This window comes from Saccopteryx bilineata, chromosome 5 (assembly GCF_036850765.1).
Source record: "Saccopteryx bilineata isolate mSacBil1 chromosome 5, mSacBil1_pri_phased_curated, whole genome shotgun sequence".
NCBI lineage: Eukaryota > Metazoa > Chordata > Mammalia > Chiroptera > Emballonuridae > Saccopteryx > Saccopteryx bilineata.
This window is the reverse complement of record NC_089494.1, coordinates 21,504,451-21,524,326: the sequence shown is the minus strand read 5'-3', so window position 1 is coordinate 21,524,326 and position 19,876 is coordinate 21,504,451. Positions and strand designations below refer to the sequence as shown.

The following is a 19,876-nucleotide window of genomic DNA, read 5'->3' as shown; positions in this document are numbered from 1 at the left end:
AAAAATCTTTCCGCCTTGGGCATGTTGAAGCATTTGAACCATGCACTGAAGCTCAGCAGACTAATAATAAAGGCCCTTACCGGGTCATTAGGCTTCTCCTTGGACAGAAAGTACACCACCGACAAGGAAACAATGGAGTTGATGCCGAAGAAAAGGTTGATGCAGACATAAGTGATGAAAGCCATTCCTGTTTCATGGAAGAGCCCAGCCAGCAAGTACATCCAAGAAAATGTGGCATACCTGTATGTAAACAATACTAAGAATTAAACTTATGGCTTCTTTTTTTTTTTTTTTTGTATTTTTCTGAAGCTGGAAACGGGGAGAGACAGTCAGACAGACTCCCGCATGCGCCCGATCGGGATCCACCCGGCACGCCCACCAGGGGCAACGCTCTGCCCACCAGGGGGCGATGCTTTGCCCACCAGGGGGTGATGCTCTGCCCCTCCGGGGCGTCGCTCTGTAGAGACCAGAGCCACTCCAGTGCCTGGGGCAGAAGCCAAGGAGCCATCCCCAGCGCCCGGGCCATCTTTGCTCCAATGGAGCCTTGGCTGCGGGAGGGAAGAGAGAGACAGAGAGGAAGGAGGGGGTGGGGTGGAGAAGCAAATGGGTGCTTCTCCTATGTGCCCTGGCCGGGAATCGAACCCGGGTCCCCCGCACGCCAGGCCGACGCTCTACCGCTGAGCCAACCGGCCAGGGCCAAACTTATGGCTTCTTAATTCTCCTTTATTAAATATAAACGTGCACACATCCAACCATACATACATGCACACTTAGATGGCATTCCAAAATGAAATAAATATTTATTAGGAATGAATTGCCAAGTCATGTAACTAGATCTCTCTCTTTTTCTATCCTTCCCTTTAACAACAAAAATCCAAAGGATATTTATAAAATGCCAGTAAAAGTCCTCTCTTCTAAGAAACCTTGGACAATTGTAAATCATTACAATTTCAAATTAATTCTTCCTAGAGATGGTGTTACCATTAGGCAAGACCTTTTTTTTTTTTCTTTTCAGAAATATAAATGTAATGAACATAAATCTTACAATTTAAAGTTGAGGAAAATAATAGTATTACTGTAAGCAAGCTAAGCAGACAGGGTATTGCTTAGAAGCTGGCTGTCTTTTTGGAGAAAATACTTGAGCAACCTTTGGGGTAATGAAGTAGAACTAGAGACAGAACGATCCTTCGTCAGCTGCAATTGCTGACTGAATGGATACTACCCATGCATTTGTTATTCTAAGCATTGGTCGTATCAATCTGTATTACCTGTATTACCCTAATATATAAACAATATTATATATATGGTTTAGATACCTATAAAAATGGAAATAAAAGAAATATACATAAATACATACCTCATAATGCTATATATACTAAAATTTTGTCAATATATAAATCTACACACATATATGCATTTTTATGATCACTCCAAAGCCTCCATTTTTTTTGCAAATTGCTAAGCATGACCCTTGGTATGTGCTCATTAGTGGTCGGTATTACTATTAATGACAACATTTACTTTCAGAAGAATTATACGTTACAAACTATGAACCAGCAAGTGTAATGTATTGTTAGTCTCCACTCATGGCTAACGAAACCCCAAGGCAATTGTAAATTAGTGAATGAGATTTCGGCTCCGTCTGGGCCTAGGAGAGTTTCGTTCTGTTCGTTCTCCATTCGCTGCAGCTTACCCAAACAGCAGCAGCAGGAGAGACACAGCGCCTAGGTTGTTTCCACTGTAGAAAGCGGGCAACTTGAAAACAGCAATGACACCAATTGAAAATGCTACAGGCACCAAGTAGAAGACCTATGGGAATGTGTGAGACAAAGTTTAATATATGGCAAGTATTTTTAAAGAAAAATCAGTAGCCCTCTTAACCTGTAACAAGTTGACCTAGAAATAGTTGAGGGAATGAATTTCTACTTATGTTCCTGTTGCTTGTAAATGTTTAGCTTATTTTACATTGATTTCACTCTTGAAGTTGCCTCCTGCAATGTGAGATCAAGCCAGCCTTCATCTGTGTAAGATACACATGGAGTCCCTAGTGTTCCTGCTTCCAGGCTTCAAGACTGTGGATGATTCGGTGCCATAGGTCCAGTGAGAGAGATAAGACAGCCAGGTACCCTTGCATTCGATTCAGTGCTCAAAGCACTGATTTCATTCTGAATGCTGGCACTCTCTCAGATGGCTGATTTCTAAAGCTTGGCTATCAGCATGAGCCAGTCTGTGCAAAACAGCTAAGCAGCAGGTCCCTCTTATCCTTGGAATCACAGGTAGATAAAAAGAGACCTCAGTGCATCACTGACAAGTATAAGTACTAAATGCTGAGTGTGTACAGCAAGATGCACTTAATAAAAGAGATGCTAATTTAATTTGGGGGCGGGGCCTCTCCTAAACTGGAGTGAGCTCCAGATATATTGCAGAATCTAAATAGTAGTCCTGCACAGGAGTGCGTACTTTTAAGCCTTCTTAACATTAAAGCTCCTATTAAATCCAGAGGAGTCACTACTCTTCCTTCAGATTTGACTTTTACGACAAAATACATCTCAGACATCGCTGGATACGTTCACAAAACGGACATGCAGTTAATTACTCTCTAATCCTTTAAGCCAATGTTTTTACAGCAACTCAGACAATTTCACCTAGTCACCAGGCAAAGTATACTCATCCTGGGCTTTTGGCCAATACTGGCACATGTGGAGTCAAGAAAAAACAACTGAACTTTGGGGCCATTTCATGCAAATGAGAGAGCTATCAATAAAATGCATCCTTTATTGTTTCTACCAATCTTCTCCAATGTGTCATTTGGTAGAGGCTGCCACTTTGAAACTTTCACTATTAGTTGATTAAACTTTCGTCAGCTTGATTGGTGCCACTGGGCAAGGCAATTCTGCAAAGCTCCTCTTACTCCACCGTGGTGGTCCTTGGACTTCAGTGTGCATTAGATATTTTGAAGGATTTTGTTGAAAGCGCATACTGTCTTTTCCAGGTTCCATTTCCAAGACAGGGATCTAACAGTTCTGAAGTGGGGCCCAAGAACCTGCCTTCACTATGTGTCCCAGGGATCTGATCTGGGTGGTCCTCAGCCCGCAGAGACCAGGGCAGGTGGTCTCTCTGTGACCACAGAATAGATGCAGCTCTATTGCATCATCCAACCATGGGGCGACGACAAGCTTGATGCAAAGCATTTTTTTTCTTAATTGACTCACTGTGGTACTACTCTGAACAAACTGGCACGAATAAATCTCAAGTATAAAACTAATGTCTTGTACTCAAATCAGTCCTGTTTTTCCACGAGTACCCAGGTTACTCACCATGTCATAAATGAAGTTTGTTACCCAGTAGCATGTCACACCGACACCTGAAATGTGCTGCAACTGCTTGGCTTTGGTCTGATGCTCCCTGACAACATAGGTGACGAAGCTGGCGGTGGTGACAGAGTAGCCCATCAGGATGGAGAGTGCCACTAAAATATCGATTAAGCTGCTCATTCTGGAGTGAGCAATGGGGGGAAGGAAGAAGGCACACATAAATTTTTGGAACTCTTTTCCTTTTGGAAAGATTCATGACTAAAACCGTCAACAAAACAGTATAAGAATTGGCTGTGGCACAAATAATTCCTCTAGCAAGGCAGCCAGATAATACCCTCTATGTGACTTGGCTGTGACCCTGGAATGAGTGTAGGTCTACCACATCTGAACTGACTGGGGGACATTTGACAGAAAAACCTCAGTCTCCAAGGGTTGCAGGGTGCATCCGGGGAGAGAGGTCTTGAACAGAGAAACAGTACTTAAATGCTATGCAGAGAAATTGAAATGATGAAGCACTTATGCACTTGACTTACAAAAGCAGCAGATTCTGTGAATCTACAGTCAACAAGCTCTACTTGGCAACCCCACTGTACGCTCTTTCAGAAACGTCCTTTTATCCCTGTCAGTGACTTATATTACCAGCTTGTCTAGAATGACATTCATTCAGATACAACTGTGATTTCCAATTACAGAACTTTATGCAGAGGCTCTGCTGTGCCAAGGACAAAGTTGTCATGCCAGATACATCTACTTACGTGGCTTGTTCCTGGTCCTGCACTCCCGGATAAGGGTGACTGTACATAATGATGCCTTGAAGAAAAGAGACAGTTCTTTTCATTAGTAGGTATTCAGTTCATCAGGAATACCAATTTTTAGAGAATAATACACAATACTTTTCTCCTTATGCTATGATCTAAAGAATTTTACTTTGGGGATCATCCTTTTAAAGGAAAACCATTTTATTCCAATCTCATCAATGCCATACGATTGGAGACACTGACACAAAAGGGAAAAACAATGTTTTCAAATTGTGTATGGAACTTTGAGGGAGGGGAAAGAATTTACATTTCTTATACAGCATTTTTCGCTCTATTATATTTAAGTACTTGTTTCCCACTTTCTTCTCGTTATCTGCTGCACTTTCAAAATTGATGGCATATACAGAAGCAACTCGAAGAGAGCCCAATCATATGCGGATCTCTTGAAGAACAGACACTTACCACCTCCCTTCTTCTTCACTGTGCTATTGGCTGTGGTGGGGAAGTATCAGCAGAAGAGGCTCCCTCCTGCTCTTTACCTCTTCTAAGGTGGCCATTGTTCTAGAATTCTACCACAGGGGGGCTTGGGGCTTCAGCCGCCCCCAAGGGGTTTTCATTAGGACCGATCCAGGGAGATTCAGAGAGACTAGCTGGCTTCATAAAAGTAGTCACTTGAGTCCAAGATGGTCATAAATTACTGGGGTCTCCCACAGTCAGTTCCCCTTTCTGAGTCAGAAGCAAAGTTTTCGTTCCCTTCTTCCCTGGAGGATGTTGGTTAGCCAGAGTCAAAATGGGGTGAGTGACAGCTTCCCAAAGGACCACAGTGTAAAGGCAAGGTCTATTCTGCTGCAGTAACTTTGGAAAAGAATGATAGAGAATGGAAGAAAGATGTCACTGACATACGTGTTCCTAGAGTCGTTAGCTAAGGAAGAACTTTCTCACGTATTGCTCATGTAGCGTATGTTCATTGTATTAGTATATTAAGGCCTCTTCACAACACCCAAATACTATATAATTATTCTGAAGTTATATTCTCTCAATTAACTTAAATTCATAATTTTTATTAAGTAGAATGATACATGCTTTGAGGTTGACTTCTACAATTGTTATATGTTAAAGGAAAAAAAGTATGTAGTTGAAGTTAAACAAATAAGTTAACAACAACAATAACCAGTTGAACTAAAATTTTAATCACATCACTGTGGGAATGAACTTTTCTTGTCTTTTTTGTTTTGCAAATTAATGAGCTCTCTTTTTACTGAGATTCAATTTTCCTTGGAACCCTATATAAACCTATTGTTGAATTATAATATAGGCAGGTGAAAGACATTTTTAAATTTTTTCTGCTTTGTGTGTCAGAATCCAGAAATACTCTCTGTTACTAGAAGAATCTTTGAAAAGTGCATTTAAATACTCTGAAAAATGGGGCCGAACCAATTGTTTTTATACATATCTTTAGCTGAAAGATCAAACAAACGTGTCAAGAGTTAAGGGTCAGTATCAAAATCTTCTCTGTGGGCTCCACAGCTTGCAGCCTAGGTTTTCAGTCCAGTGATTAATCAACAAACGCTTTTTTAAATCTAGTCGATCTTAAAATTTCAATTATTTCCCCCACATACAATATACATTAAAAGTAATATATTTTATGTTGTCTCCACAGTTGTAAATCTGAAATGAGATACTTCCCATTGACCATTGTTACTAACCCAATAAAGGGTAAGAATAAACACCAGGGTGGAGGAAACAATGTGTCAGTTATTTTGAAAAAGGGCATCATTGTATAATATTTATTAGTAACAACAAGCAAACTTAACATTTTTTTAAGAAACAAGAAGAGAACTTTCGTGTGTAATTAGCTATGAGAAGAAACCACATAAATATAATAAATACTGATATTGTTAAGGAAAGCTAATTAAAAGATTTTGTGTGTGTGTGTGTGTGTATTTTTCTGAAACTGGAAACGGGGAGAGACAGTCAGACAGACTCCCGCATGTGCCCGACCAGGATCCACCCAGCACGCCCACCAGGGGCCATGCTCTGCCCCTCCCGGGCGTCACTCTGCCGTGACCAGAGCCACTCTAGCGCCTGGGGCAGAGGCCAAGGAGCCATCCCCAGCACCCGGGCCATCTTTGCTCCAATGGAGCCTTGGCGGCGGGAGAGGAAGGAGGGGGGGGGTGTGGAGAAGCAAATGGGCGCTTCTCCTATGTGCCCTGGCCGGGAATCGAACCCGGGTCCCCCGCACGCCAGGCCGACGCTCTACCACTGAGCCAACCGGCCAGGGCCTAATTAAAAGATTTTTAATAGCATATGAGTTTCAAAGAAAATCAATTGTGCAGCTGAAGCAAATCCTCAGCCCATGTACAATTCAACAAAAATGCCTTAAAACAGCTAGCGTGGTGGGGAAGGGGCAGGGAAATGGTTAAACTGATTTCTAAAGGCAGCATTACCACGGCAGACCCCTTTCCTGCATTACAAAATAACACAGGTATTTTAGGGGGACGTGGATGTCTTCTTTTAAAGAAATCAAACTCCTTCCAGAGAGGATGGAAGGCTACCACTTTCATAAGTCTAAATAAAAGATGTTAAAAAAATAGAAGACATATTATTATTAACTTCTGTATAATTCAAGCTAAGCCTTATTTTTCAACTAAAAAATAATAAATTTCCTTTTAGGTTTAATATACAGTATATGTTTCAGAATTCTTAATCCTTTATACTCTGTAACTTACACACAGAGAGGAAGAAGGCAGAACTAGCCTGCTGGAGTCCAGAGCGATTCAGATTGCTTTGGTGTTGGTAAAGAACACTAGTTATAAATAAAATCTGAATACAGGTTTCAATAACTGACCCTTCAAATGTACCACTGGGCTCTTGTCCTCACCTACATACCTTTGCTACATTTCCCCCTAGGCATTTCTATAGTTTTTGCACTTTCATTACCTGTCACAGCAGCAAATGTCTGTTGCTCTGAATAAGACCTCCTACTGAAAGTCAAGTGTTCAATAGTATTTCAAACCAGGTTCCACTAGACTCACCTGGCTTTAGTCACCATTTAACTTAATTTACCACGTTTGACTCTGCCCTTTCCTGATGCTCTAAATCTCAGGACTATCAATCAATCTTGTTTTCTTTTATGGTTTCTCCTGCTAGAGCAGTTGGGAAAAATGCTGTTTCCTCTGAAATAAAAATTCCAAAAGATTCTGTTTCTAGAATTAGTATCTGACTCCCCGGTTTACCGGTACCGTCACCAGAACATCTGCATACACTCTGAGGCCCAACAGCAGGGAGGTGTGAGAAAAGTAGGCCTCAGCGTTTTTCAAAGACATGTGTCTTCTCTTCCTACTCAGTAGTTTATTGGCTAGCCTATTTATCAGGTGAGAAACTCAACCTGGGCCAGCAGATATGTTTCTAGTATATTTTCATCTTGATCATTATTATGTTTAGGATCAGTATGGCAAAATAATTTGAGCAAGCCTTAAGAAGGGAAAAATGGTCTGATGGACAGTAACGAAATTAGAAAAAAATAAACCAGTCCCTTTCAAATTACGGATTCTATTTTTAAAACTATATGAAAGCCTCTTGGGAAATCCAGCTAAACTAGACCTGGCTGCAGGTGAGGAGTAATAGAAACATGAAGTTAACAAGTATTAGAAAAATGAAGCGGCAAGAGCCAGACAAGACATGAGTTCAAATCCTACTTCCAAGGCCCAGATAAATAGTAGTAGAGAACAATAAATGCTCATCCCAAAAGGCTGCTTGTAAGGATCCGTGACATTCCATAGAAAGTATGTGTCATATGGTAAATGCTCGATCAACAGTAACACTTTTGGTCAAGTATAGAAGTTTACAGTTTAACAGTTTTGTCTTCATGTTTAGATTAGTGTTCAATATTTACTTACATTATTTAAAAAAATATATTTAGCCTGTATACAAGTTAATAGCTATAAAATAATTTCTTATGAGATATAACTGCTAAGTAGAAGAGCAGAAATAAGCGTGACGTCAGCATGACCTCCCTGAACTGATAAATGACGAAGCAAAATTACCCTGAAGTTCAGGGGATTATCCCAAATCTTCCATCTGGTGGTAGTTCGACAGTGGTTACTTCTAAAATCCTTTTGCAAATCTGTGATTTAGGTACCAATAAGATACCTGCCGCTGGGGAGGGCACAGGAGCTAACGTGAGTTTTGTGTGGAGAGTGACAGAAGCCGCAGGAAAGGAAGCTCTGTGTAAGTAACTTTACCGTGTCGGGCAGCGTCATGTCTTGACATGTTCACTCGCAGGAGGAAATTATTCAGGCTGTTGAGGTACGCTGGAAGGGAGTGATAGCCTTCTGGATCATACCATACCTGTTCAATTCCAAAAGGAGGCAAGGTCAGGACTGTGTTCAAACAAATTAGGCTGCCTTTACAATCTGACAGTCTACAGAGTTCATATTTAAAATCAGAGCACCAGTTCCCAATAGCTTATTTCGTTCTGGAATATTATGAACCATCCCCCAGAGTATGGGCCACAGACCTCTAAGTTTCCAATTTAGGGATGGACAGAGATTGTGAAAGTAGTTTTATTTCTGTGTGGTAGCACCGAGTTATTACTTATCCCAATCTTCTCACTAGGCACAGTTTTAAATAAACTGGAGAAATGATTATCCCCATTTCTGAGGCTGACATAAAGTGATTCTCAGACTAAAACCAAGGCATTCTGACTCTCAAAAATAATAATAAAAGCAAATGACATATATTCCAAGGTGTAGAAAAAAAATTAAGTGCATATACAAGCATTGTGTCCTTACAAGCATTGTGTCAATAAGGTTGATAACCTTGAAATACCCCAATAACTCTCTGTTCCTAGTTATAACCCAGAAAAAAGTGAGTTACTTTACTTTCTATGATAAAAACAGAGGGATTTAAATTACTGGTGAGCCTCAATTCAAGAAAGCCAGTTGATACTTTAAAATTACATATCTGATTATAGAGAAATTATTGAATAGCACAACTCCTTTGTTTATGCAAGAATATTTACTCTGTGTTTTGAGAGAGGGAGAAAAAGAACAAAAGGGGGTAACACTCAAATACTCAGGACTACTATTTCTTTTCTCCATGACCTTGTGAAAATCAGCTAAAATAGGATCAATAAAATCTCACAAGGATGTTGTGAGGATGAAGTAGGTGATGCTAGCGCTTGGTTTGTAACAATAACTAAATGAATATTAGTCTCCACTTCCCCCAGGTCTGCTTATGTCTCTTACTACCAAATGAGAAATATGGAAAGGGCAAGTGAAAATTCCTAAGACTAGCATCGATCATGTGGATAATCATATGTGTGTGATTCTGTGACTCCAGCTTGTTTTCATACATACGTATGATCTAGAGAAAGAAAGAGCCAACAGGATTTTTTAAATCTCCATCAAATTCTGTTGTTTCCATGTTCTTTAAAGAAAAAGGCCAGATATATATGACAAAACATAAGAAAATATACATAAAACAATGTCTAGTTTAACAAAAATTATAACAAGAGTATACCCGTTGAACCATCACTCAGGTTGAGAAACAAAAATTGCCAGCATCCAGAATAACTTCTCCCTGACTCTCTATGGCTTTCCAAATCATAATTCTCTTGCCCCTACACAACGTGGTTGAGTTTTATCTATTTTCAATGTTTATAGTAAATGAAATTATGGTATGTATTCCTTTTTGTCTTTCCTTTTGCTTATTAATAATGTTTGGGAGATTTAGCCTGTGTATTACACAGAACTGAGTTTATTCATTTCTATTGTTAAAAGGTCTATTGAATGAATATGTAACAATGTATTTGTTGGTCTTACCGTGTATGGGCACTTGGGGCTGTTTTTGGCTAATCTGAGAAACATGACTAGTATACTTTTGTACATGTATCCTGGTACTAATGTGTACGTTTCTCCGGGGTGCCTACACGGGACTGAAATCACTGTGCTAGGAGGCATGTGTTACACCAGACTACTTTTCAAATTGATTGTACCCATGTTTTGTTTTTACCTTGTGAATACACTTGAACATTTCAAGTTCACATTCCCATTTTTATGACATCCCAGCAAAAAGTTCATAACTTACCTTGGCAAGTGTTCTATTAGCAGGAACTGCTGTTACATCAAAACGAAGGTCATCAGTCAAAGGCAGCCCAAAACTCCAACCTCCATATCTATATAGAATAATAAAATTTGTATTTGTCTTAATGGAGAAAATAGTCATAAATAGATCTAAAATGTTTAAGAGCTCAATCTTTTCTTTCCATTAGGAATGCATTCCCAGTATGAAATAAATACTGCCTGACACATATTTTACATTTTTATCAATTTATTTAATCATATTTTAGTCTAAAATGCACATTATAACAAGAAGAAAAAGGTCCTTGTAAACACTAGCAAATGTGGAGTGAAAATCAGTGACACATAATGTAACTAATTCCTCCCACTTAACTGGATGGCTCTGTGCCATCTCAGATTTTAGCACTTAAAGATCATTTTTAAGATAATTTAATATTAAAGTGATATAACACCAGTTTTTATCTTTTTTCAAATAATTGCATTTCTTCTATTCTCCAAACTTTTCCCCTTAGCTTGTCCCCTGCTGCTATATGTTTTCTCTTCCTGGATATTTGAGGGTGAGCTGTGTTCATACAAATAACTACCTGTCAGCTCATGGTCTCTTAATAATAAAAACTGGACTTAAAAAACATCCAAGTAGCAATTTAAAGAATAAACTAGTTTAAATGTCCCAAAAGGAGTTGGGTTAAATCAGGGGTCCCCAAACTACGGCCCGCGGGCCACACGCGGCCCCCTGAGGCCATTTATCCAGCCCCCGCTGCACTTCCGGAAGGGGCACCTCTTTCATTGGTAGTCAGTGAGAGGAGCACATTTGACTATCTCATTAGCCAAAAGCAGGCCCATAGTTCCCATTGAAATACTGGTCAGTTTGTTAATTTAAATTTACTTGTTCTTCATTTTAAATATTGTATTTGTTCCCATTTTGTTTTTTTACTTTAAAATAAGATATGTGCAGTGTGCATAGGGATTTGTTCATAGTTTTTTTTATAGTCCGGCCCTCCAATGGTCTGAGGGACAGTGAACTGGCCCCCTGTGTAAAAAGTTTGGGGACCCCTGGGTTAAATAAATAATGATGCCATCACACTGGTGTAATCTCCTCGTGATGGTCTTCTTCTTTTATTTTTATTTTTGTATTTTTCTGAAGCTGGAAACAGACAGACTCCCGCATGCGCCCAACCGGGATCCACCTGGCATGCCCACCAGGGGGCGATGTTCTGCCCATCTGGGGCGTTGCTCTGTTGCAACCAGAGCCATTCTAGCGCCTGAGGCAGAGGCCATGGAGCCATCCTCAGCACCCGGGCCAACTTTGCTCCAATAGAGCCTTGGCTGCAGGAGGGGAAGAAAGAGATAGAGAGAAAGGAGAGGGGGAGGGGTGGAGAAGCAGATGGGCGCTTCTCCTGTGTGCCCTGGCCTGGAATCGAACCCAGGATTCCTGCACGCCAGGCCGACGCTCTACTACTGAGCCAACCAGCCAGGGCTGTGACTATCTTCTTAAATGCAATTCCATAGCTGTGAGGTTTTGACATGCAAAGAACACTATAGCACATTGTTCACTTTTTTAAAAAACAGGTTTTAGGACAGTTTGTTTATAATCACATTTTGTTGAAATTACTTACATGTATGTCTGACTAGGAAATTTTTGGAAGGATATACAAGCAATAGTGGTTGTATCTGGAGGGAGAGAGACTACTTTTTTAAATTTCTTTTTTTCTTTAATTGAATTTATTTGGGTGACAAAATTATATAGGTTTCAGATGCCCTGTTCTATAACACATCTCTGTGCGCCATATAGCGTGGTCATCCCCACTAACTCAAGTCTTCGTCCATCACCTTTTATCCCCCATCCCCTCCTCCACCTCCCTCCCTACAGTCTCCACTCTGCTGTCGGTGTCCATGAGTTTCATGTTTTTTGCTCAATCCCTCCACCATTTTCACCCAACTTCTCCCCCCTCCACAGCTGTCTGCCTGCTCTCTATGTATGAGTTTGTCTTTATTTTGTTTGTTAGTTAATTTTGTTCATTAGATTTCACAAATGAGTGAAATCATGTAAAACTTGTCTTTCTCTGATTGGCTTATTTTACTTAACATAGGACTCTCCAGGACTATTCATATTGTCAAGAGAGAATATTTTTCCTTTTTTTTGGTTTATCTGTAGTTTTCAATTATTTTATAGCAAATGTTAGTCCTCTATGTACACTGAGAAATAAAAGTTGCAAGAGATAGAAAAAAGGAGAAAATAGTAGCTATTGCAACCCTACTAACTCCCCCCCAGCTTTATTGAGATATATTGACAAATAAAAATTGTATATATTTAAAGTGTATAACTTGATTTATTTTTATTATTTTAGGTGAGAAGAGGGGAGATAGTGAGGCAGACTCCCGCATGTACCCTGACAGGGATCCACCCAGCAACCCCATCTGGGGCCGATACTCGAGTACTGAGCTATTATTAGCACCTGAGGCCAACATACTCAGACCAGCCGAGCTATCCTCAGCACCTGGGGCCATGTTCAAGTCAATCAAGCCACTGACTGCTGGAGGGGAAGAGGGAGATAAAAGGGATAGGGAGGCAGGGAGAAGCAGATAATCACTTTTCCTGTGTGCCCTGGCTGATAGTCAAACCTGGGATGTCCATACACTGGGCTGGCACTCTATCCACTGAGCCACCGGCCAAGGCCATGACTTGATGTTTTGATATGTTGTATACAATTGTAAAATAATCACCACCATCAAGCTAATTAACATATCCATCACTTCACCTAGTCACCATTTTCTGTGTGTGTTTACACGCTGAGAACTCTTAGAAGTTATCCTCTTAGCGAATTCAAATACATAAATAGTATTGTAAACTTTGCCACCTTGCTGCTGATTAAGATCTCCAGGATCTGTTCATAGTGTATAACTGAAACTGTTCAACCCCTTGACCAGCATCTCCCCACTTCCCTGCCCCCCAAACTCTGGCCACCACCATCCTACTCTCTCCTTCTATAAACTTTACTATTTCAGATTCCACATACAAGCGACACCACATAGAATTTGTCATTCTGTGATTGGTTTATTTCACTCCGTAGAGTGTCCTCCAGGTCCATCCATGTTTTTTTGCAAACGCAAGCCTACCAACCTTATATCCAGGACAAATACTGCAGTGACTTTGGCCGTGACCTTGCTACACATGTACACACTTTATCCACATGCAGATATTTAAACTAAGGCCATCTGTCACCAAAAACAATGCCTGGAAATTCTCCACATTGGCATCATCCAGTCAATAACTTTTCCTCATCTTCAAGGAAAAAAATGTTCAAAATTTTATAATACATTTTTAAGGCCAAAAAAACCCAGAAAATTTAATCATGTAAATAATCAATAGACATTTGTATCTATTGTTTCAAGTTCAGGAGACAGCTATTATTAAAATTGGAAAGAAAGATATGCTAAAATGTTATAAACAGAGTATTTTTACCTTTTTTGCATAAACTCATTAGCAGTTGATATAAGATAATTTTCCAAGCGGTGCCCACTGAGGTCATAAATTACTTGGGATGAATAAGTTCCTCTGTGAGGTGGAGAATAGTTAAATTTAGGACATTCCTGAAAAATAAAGTTAAATATTAAGTTCTTTCTGGTCAATGCAGTGCAAACCAAATAGACAATGTCAAGGACCTTCAGTCTCATGATTTGTCTATTATTGCAGCCGGTAGAGTGTGAAGTCTGCTCTCTGACTTAAAGAGCTCCGAAAAGGAAGGCCATTTGCCTACAAAAGAAATTAGAACAAATAGTTATCCTACAGAGGGAGCTTAAACATGTGTTCAGGTTCACTTGAAATAAAAAAAGAATACATCTAATGTGTGGTTTTTCTTTTATTGTATTGACAAGCGTGGTACATTTGGAGAATAACACTAAACACTAAAATGACTCAAAGTTCCCTTAATAATTCACAGAGAAGAAAAAATGTTTGCCCCAATTTGAAAAGATAATGAACAGACTTAAGTTCTTGGGGTCTAACAGCAGTAGATGAAAATTCGAGTTCTGTTAGTTTTAAGGTACCAAACCTGGGTGTCATAGCTCAATTTTATAAATATCTAAGTCTAAGTTTAATTTAATTTTCTAGAAATCTAAATCTAATATTTACATATGTAATATAAAATTATTCCAAAATAAAAAGTTACATATATATACATACATATGCAAAAATACTACAAGGTCCCTGTAGACCCTTCGCCCAGTCTGTCCACTGTTAGCATCCTACATTATGATCACACGTTCATGAACATTAAGTACTTTGGTACACTAGTATTAACCAATCTCAGAGTTTGGTTTTAACCATTTATTTTTATGCTTGTCGCTCTCTACACTTCTTGACCACTCACTCTTCACTGGAGCTTCCCATGTTTTACCACCACGAAGGGCAGTTTGGGAAAAGTCTAGCCCTTTTTCAGTTTTCCTTCTGTCCCCTCATACACTGTCCCATACCTGAGTACCAAGAGCACAGGGTTGCAGGTCACTCTAAGAAATAACCACTGAATTTCACCTGTCAAGTTGTACCAGCCAGAAGATCACAATCTAGAATGCCACTGGTTTCACAAATCAAAAGACACCCTTATATATGCAGTGTAACTTTTTGGCTTTAGTTTTATTGAGTTATACATACAGAAAAGTACATTTATTAAAAAGTATACTGCTTGATGAATTTATAAGCTGAACGCATGGAACCAGTAACTAGATCAGGGAAACAGACAATGCTAGGACCCCAGGAGCTCCCTCATATTCCCTTCCCATCACTACCACCGACACAGTAACTGACCCAGGACAGCTGTGCTTGGGTTTGTATTTTATGTAAATAGATTCATATTATATGTAATTTCTTGTATTTAGCTTTTTCTTCACTCATTCTTTGTTTGTGAGAAGCTTCCAATATGATGTGCTGTTGCAGATCAATCATTTCTGTTTTGTTGTGTAAAGAATTCCATTGTGGAAATATATTATATTCGATTTATCCGCTCTTCTGTCGGTGGGAATTGGGGTGGCTAGCACGAATAGTACTGCTATAAACATTCTAGAATATGTCTCTTGGTGCACCTATTCACATTTATGGTGGGTATATAATAAGAACGGCATTACAGGTCCCGCATGGAATATATATATCTTCAGCTTTAGTAGATAGTGTCAAACACTTTTACAAACCGTTTATACAAATTTAAAGTTCTCATCAGCGGAGGATTAGGTCAAAAAATTTTAAATCTCCTGCTTTTTTTTTAATTAAAATATGTATCCAGATTCCAATTTTATATACGGTTAGTTGACTTCTACTGTGAGCTAAGCTATTAAAATACATCATTTCAGAAATTAGAGGGATTAGAAACAATCTTTGAGTACTAGGTAAGACTAATATTTAAACACGCAAGGATTCCAAAAGATGCCTGTTGAATCTAAGCTTTCATTGTTAATAACTGTCTTGCATGAAAACACAAAAACAGCTTGCATTCACTGAAAACATTTCCATTCTAACATATTGTATGAAGACAGTTCAGGTACAATCATATGACACTTTGAAGAAAATATTGCTTGATTCCTTCCCAGGGGGAAGTGACGGACAGCATAGTGACTCTCAGAGACTAATAATAGTAATCTCTGTTCTTCAACTATCTTTACTTTCCCCAGTGAAGTTGGTTTTCTTAAAAGGTTATTGAATTGATAGGCCTAAGGTAAGTGGTAACTGGACAATTTTTTCTGTTTCTTTCAGGACACAGGTTTTTCTTGCATTCTGGAGGTGCTGCTTGGAGACATTGGGAGTTCTGTTCTAGATTCCTATATTATTGACTTCCCAGCTGACCACTACAGTGGCAGTCTCACTGTATTTTCAAATATGCCAGTTATGGTGGCATTTCGTTGTATGAAATATAGAGCTTTCTGGTTAGAACTGAACTGAAACCAAAAATTCATCTTCGGTTAGTTTCCATGAAGACCGCCATAGAATTACCTACCCTTGGAAATTTGTCTTGAGATGGATTTACAGCAGTGACCTGAAGTTCAAAGCTAATATATTTTTTAGAGCCCCAGGTCCACATCCCTGTGCTACTAGCTTCCATAAAATAAAATTATACTGACTCTTTGGTAACACAGATAGATCTTTCAAGTTTTGATATATATATTTTTTTCTTTTGCCTACTTCAACAAAACTGAATTCCGTCTTACCTGGACATTTTCTGAGCAGGAGCAAACACCAAAGTTAGTGACACGTTCTCCACTGGTGTTCCATTTTCCCAGACTGTTTTTTCCTGAACACCTTCTGCAAGGAGAAATGATACTGCAGTGAGGTATGTGTGCATTCTCATGTTTCTGCATGAGCATAGAAAAGAGTCTCCGGTATTCAATTCAGGTCCTTGGTATAACCTACTGATTTTTTATTACTTGAATGCACACTGCAGCTACCATTTTCAAGTAATCTGACATTTTGGGGGAAGTTGAGGAAGACCACTTCATAATTAACCAGTGTTAAAACCCAAGCTCATTGAATTATCTTGATAAGGCAGAAAGGGGCATTTTTTTTTTTTTTTGGACACTGTTTTCTCTTTGTTCTTTTCATTCCCTCCTCTGACACAAAGAAGATACTTCAGCAAAATGATGCCTTACTGGCAGGTTGACATGTGTTGCACCCTATCTTGAAAGTTTGAATAAGCACCCTACCTAGTACAAAAGCGTAGGAACTGGGGTCAAGACTTGCGTCTCAGCTTTAGCTACATAACTTCCTGCCTACTTTTCTTCATACAAGACTCTCAGTCCCTATAAACCTCCATTTCTTCATCTTAAAAATGGGATTATTAATTCACAGGATTGCCGTGGTTGTTAAATGAAAAAACGTACACAAAAGGACTTGACAATTTAGAAAGCATCTAATGTTTATTATTACAGCATAGCCAGAGAGTGAACTAAAGGAGAGAGATAATGCCCGTTCCACACGTTTCTATCAGTGCACCAGCCTCCTCCACCCATTCACCCGGCCTCACACACAGGCACACACACAAAGTGGAAGGATGGAAAAAGAAAAGAAAAGAACAGGAACTACCTACGCGTCACTGATGTTCAAACACACGTTGTCGATGCCAGGGAAGGCCCACATGGCTGAGACCAGTGCTTTCGTGCTTGGGTTAGAATTCCTGTAACATTAAAGGATAGAAGCAGATTCATGATTCCTTCACTAGTCTCCAGTATTAACCTCATGTTTATGAATAACTTGAGGAAGCGAAATAGGTTCTCTATGGAACCGCTGTTATAAAAATCCAAGAAAGACTTCATTGTAGAGAAAAAAAAGTGTCCCAGAAGAAAATAAACACACATCTCTATTTGGCTGCCTTGTTATTCCCCTGATTGTTATATGCATTTAGTGATCACATAGTGTATATATAACGTGATATTATACAGAATTTCTGACATCATTATTCAATTTGTGAGAACAATAAAAAGTTATCTTCTATATATTACAATAGATTGGGAAATGATATTTAACCTCTCTTGATTAAAGTCTAGTCATTAAAAATAAAGATCTACTATAATTTTATTTTAGGCAAACACAAAAACTCCTTAATGTTATTTGTTGGCAATAGAAGTATCATGTCACAATAAATCACACTGTCCAATCCTTTGACAGAATTGGGTGCTGTGGCTCCTACATTCTTATTCTTCAGCATTTCATTGCATCCATTCAGGCGTAACTGTGCCTCTAGCAGTAACGCGGACATACTTTCCAGATAAAGGAGGACTTACGCATAGAAGGCTGTCTGTTCAGAGGTACCATAAAGAGATGGTGAGATCTGGACCTCTGGGTAGCTGTTGCTGGAATTTCTCAGTGTGCCCAGGCCCATGGCAGTGGTTACAAAGACGATGGGGAGGATAACCTGAGCAATGAAACCCTTCCAGTTCCTGCGGGTGTGGTGGAACCTCTTAATGAGGATAGCCATTATCTTCTTCAGCAACAGTCCAAAACCATCCAGTCTCTCTCCTCTCGTCAGGATTTTGTCTGATTAAGAGAAAGAGATTTGATATGGTGTTCTGGAGAGTTCTGATAAATCAAGTAATCAAGTTACTTCAAAAACTATAGATAGATGATGTAATGAGCTGTGGTGGAAAAATCTTATATTTTAAAGATTTAGATTTTAGGTTCAACTTTGTATTTATTGGCTTTGAGCCTGAGCCTCTTTCCCTCAAAGAGCTGCATGAAAAAGTGCTTTGAAAAGTATAAGTCATTATACACAAAATACTTCTAGTCATGTACATAACAGTTTCACATGTCAACGTGATATCTAGAATTTTATAAATGGATATCATCCCCAATCTCCAGTCTCAATGTAGGCTCAGTATGTATTACCAATTACTAACACTGAAGAGATCTCTTCTACCAAGAGACTGAATTCAAATATAACCAACGGAAACCAAAATGCCAACCCAGTCTAAGACGTCACTCCTGCTGTGGGAAACTTAGTGGTTATAAGTCTCGGTGGCTCTCACTCTTAATGTGAGGTCCAGTGGGTTCACCTAAACATGGGAAGAGGAAAATGCTCTCCTCCAAAGTATAATTCTAGTTCAAACACTTATTCATTACATTCTCTTTAGGAATTTGGAGCAATAAGACATTTCAAAACTCCATTTTTATCACAAGAGTCACAACAACTTATTAGACAAAATGTCTACCCTCCTCTCCTCTGACATGCTCTTCAGGTGCTGAGAAAAATTCCCTGGCTTCGAAGAGTAAGAGCAGCTGTGAAGACCAGGGCCTGTTTCCTCATTAGTGCTCTTACAACTGATCATTTCCGCAGCACCCCCTATAAAAATAGATTCAAATACAACATCCTCCCCTAAGGTCTGCTGCCAAGCAAGCATGTGATAAGATGACAGTATTCATCAACTCTGAATATTTTTAATTCTTTGTCACATATTCTGCAGCACAAAAAAAATTCATGATCTTCTTTTAGCTGATAAAGAGAAATACAAAGCTCTTTAATTTAAAATGAACTCCAATTAAACAGAGTAAGTTTAAATGCAAACTCGTATCTCTGCAAAAGGAAGTTGTAGAAGGAGCTGAATATTTTACATTAATTAATTAGCTTTTCTGTTTGTGGAGAAGTGACATGTGGGTGACTTACAGGTGTATCAAACAAAGCAAATGCGCTTTCTAAAAGATAATGTCAATTACGGGTGCACTTCGGTGGAAGAAGAGTTTCAAATTATGAGACAAATGCAGAGGCAAGTGTACATAACATTTATTTCCTGAGGTAGATGATCACTTTCAAAGTCCTCAACTACATGAACTCGACAATTATATTCCCCCCCCCAATGATATATGAGGAATATGGCAGAGGACAAATGAAACTCCTACATTTCAGAACTTTATCAACATTAGAGATTACCTTTTCTGAACTTTAGAGCTAAGCAAATGTTTAATTAAAAGTTCTGTTCCTAGAGATTTTTTTTTATCAATTTAAGCAAACTGTTGAAATGACTACTCCATAATTTATATATAATTTCACTCTCTGCTTCCTTCAGTAAATAGTGTTTCCAAAGGAAAAAATTAACTGTCAGAAAGAGAATAACGAGATAAAAATTATTTTTAAAAGAGCTCAGTTCCTCAAAATTATGTCAAGAAACATGATTTTTCAAACATACACTGTGTGAAAAATTTGGGAGCAGGGACCTCTTACTATACTATAGTATAGAGTCATAGCCA

The 19,876-nt window shown here is 39.0% G+C and overlaps 1 protein-coding gene across 1 annotated transcript in view; it reads right to left on the bottom strand.

The window, feature by feature from the left end:
• The window catches only part of ABCA12 (ATP binding cassette subfamily A member 12), a 181,127-nt gene that overhangs the window by 22,656 nt on the left and 138,595 nt on the right, over window positions 1–19,876 (bottom strand). The window contains exons 34-43 of the mRNA XM_066279669.1: window positions 17,920–18,172; window positions 17,226–17,312; window positions 16,351–16,444; window positions 13,619–13,746; window positions 10,163–10,250; window positions 8,317–8,422; window positions 4,070–4,124; window positions 3,318–3,495; window positions 1,694–1,809; window positions 81–240 (exon numbers count right to left, since the gene is read on the bottom strand). Of these exons, the coding sequence (XP_066135766.1) occupies window positions 81–240; window positions 1,694–1,809; window positions 3,318–3,495; window positions 4,070–4,124; window positions 8,317–8,422; window positions 10,163–10,250; window positions 13,619–13,746; window positions 16,351–16,444; window positions 17,226–17,312; window positions 17,920–18,172 (1,265 nt within the window). The remainder of the gene's footprint in view (window positions 1–80; window positions 241–1,693; window positions 1,810–3,317; window positions 3,496–4,069; window positions 4,125–8,316; window positions 8,423–10,162; window positions 10,251–13,618; window positions 13,747–16,350; window positions 16,445–17,225; window positions 17,313–17,919; window positions 18,173–19,876) is intronic.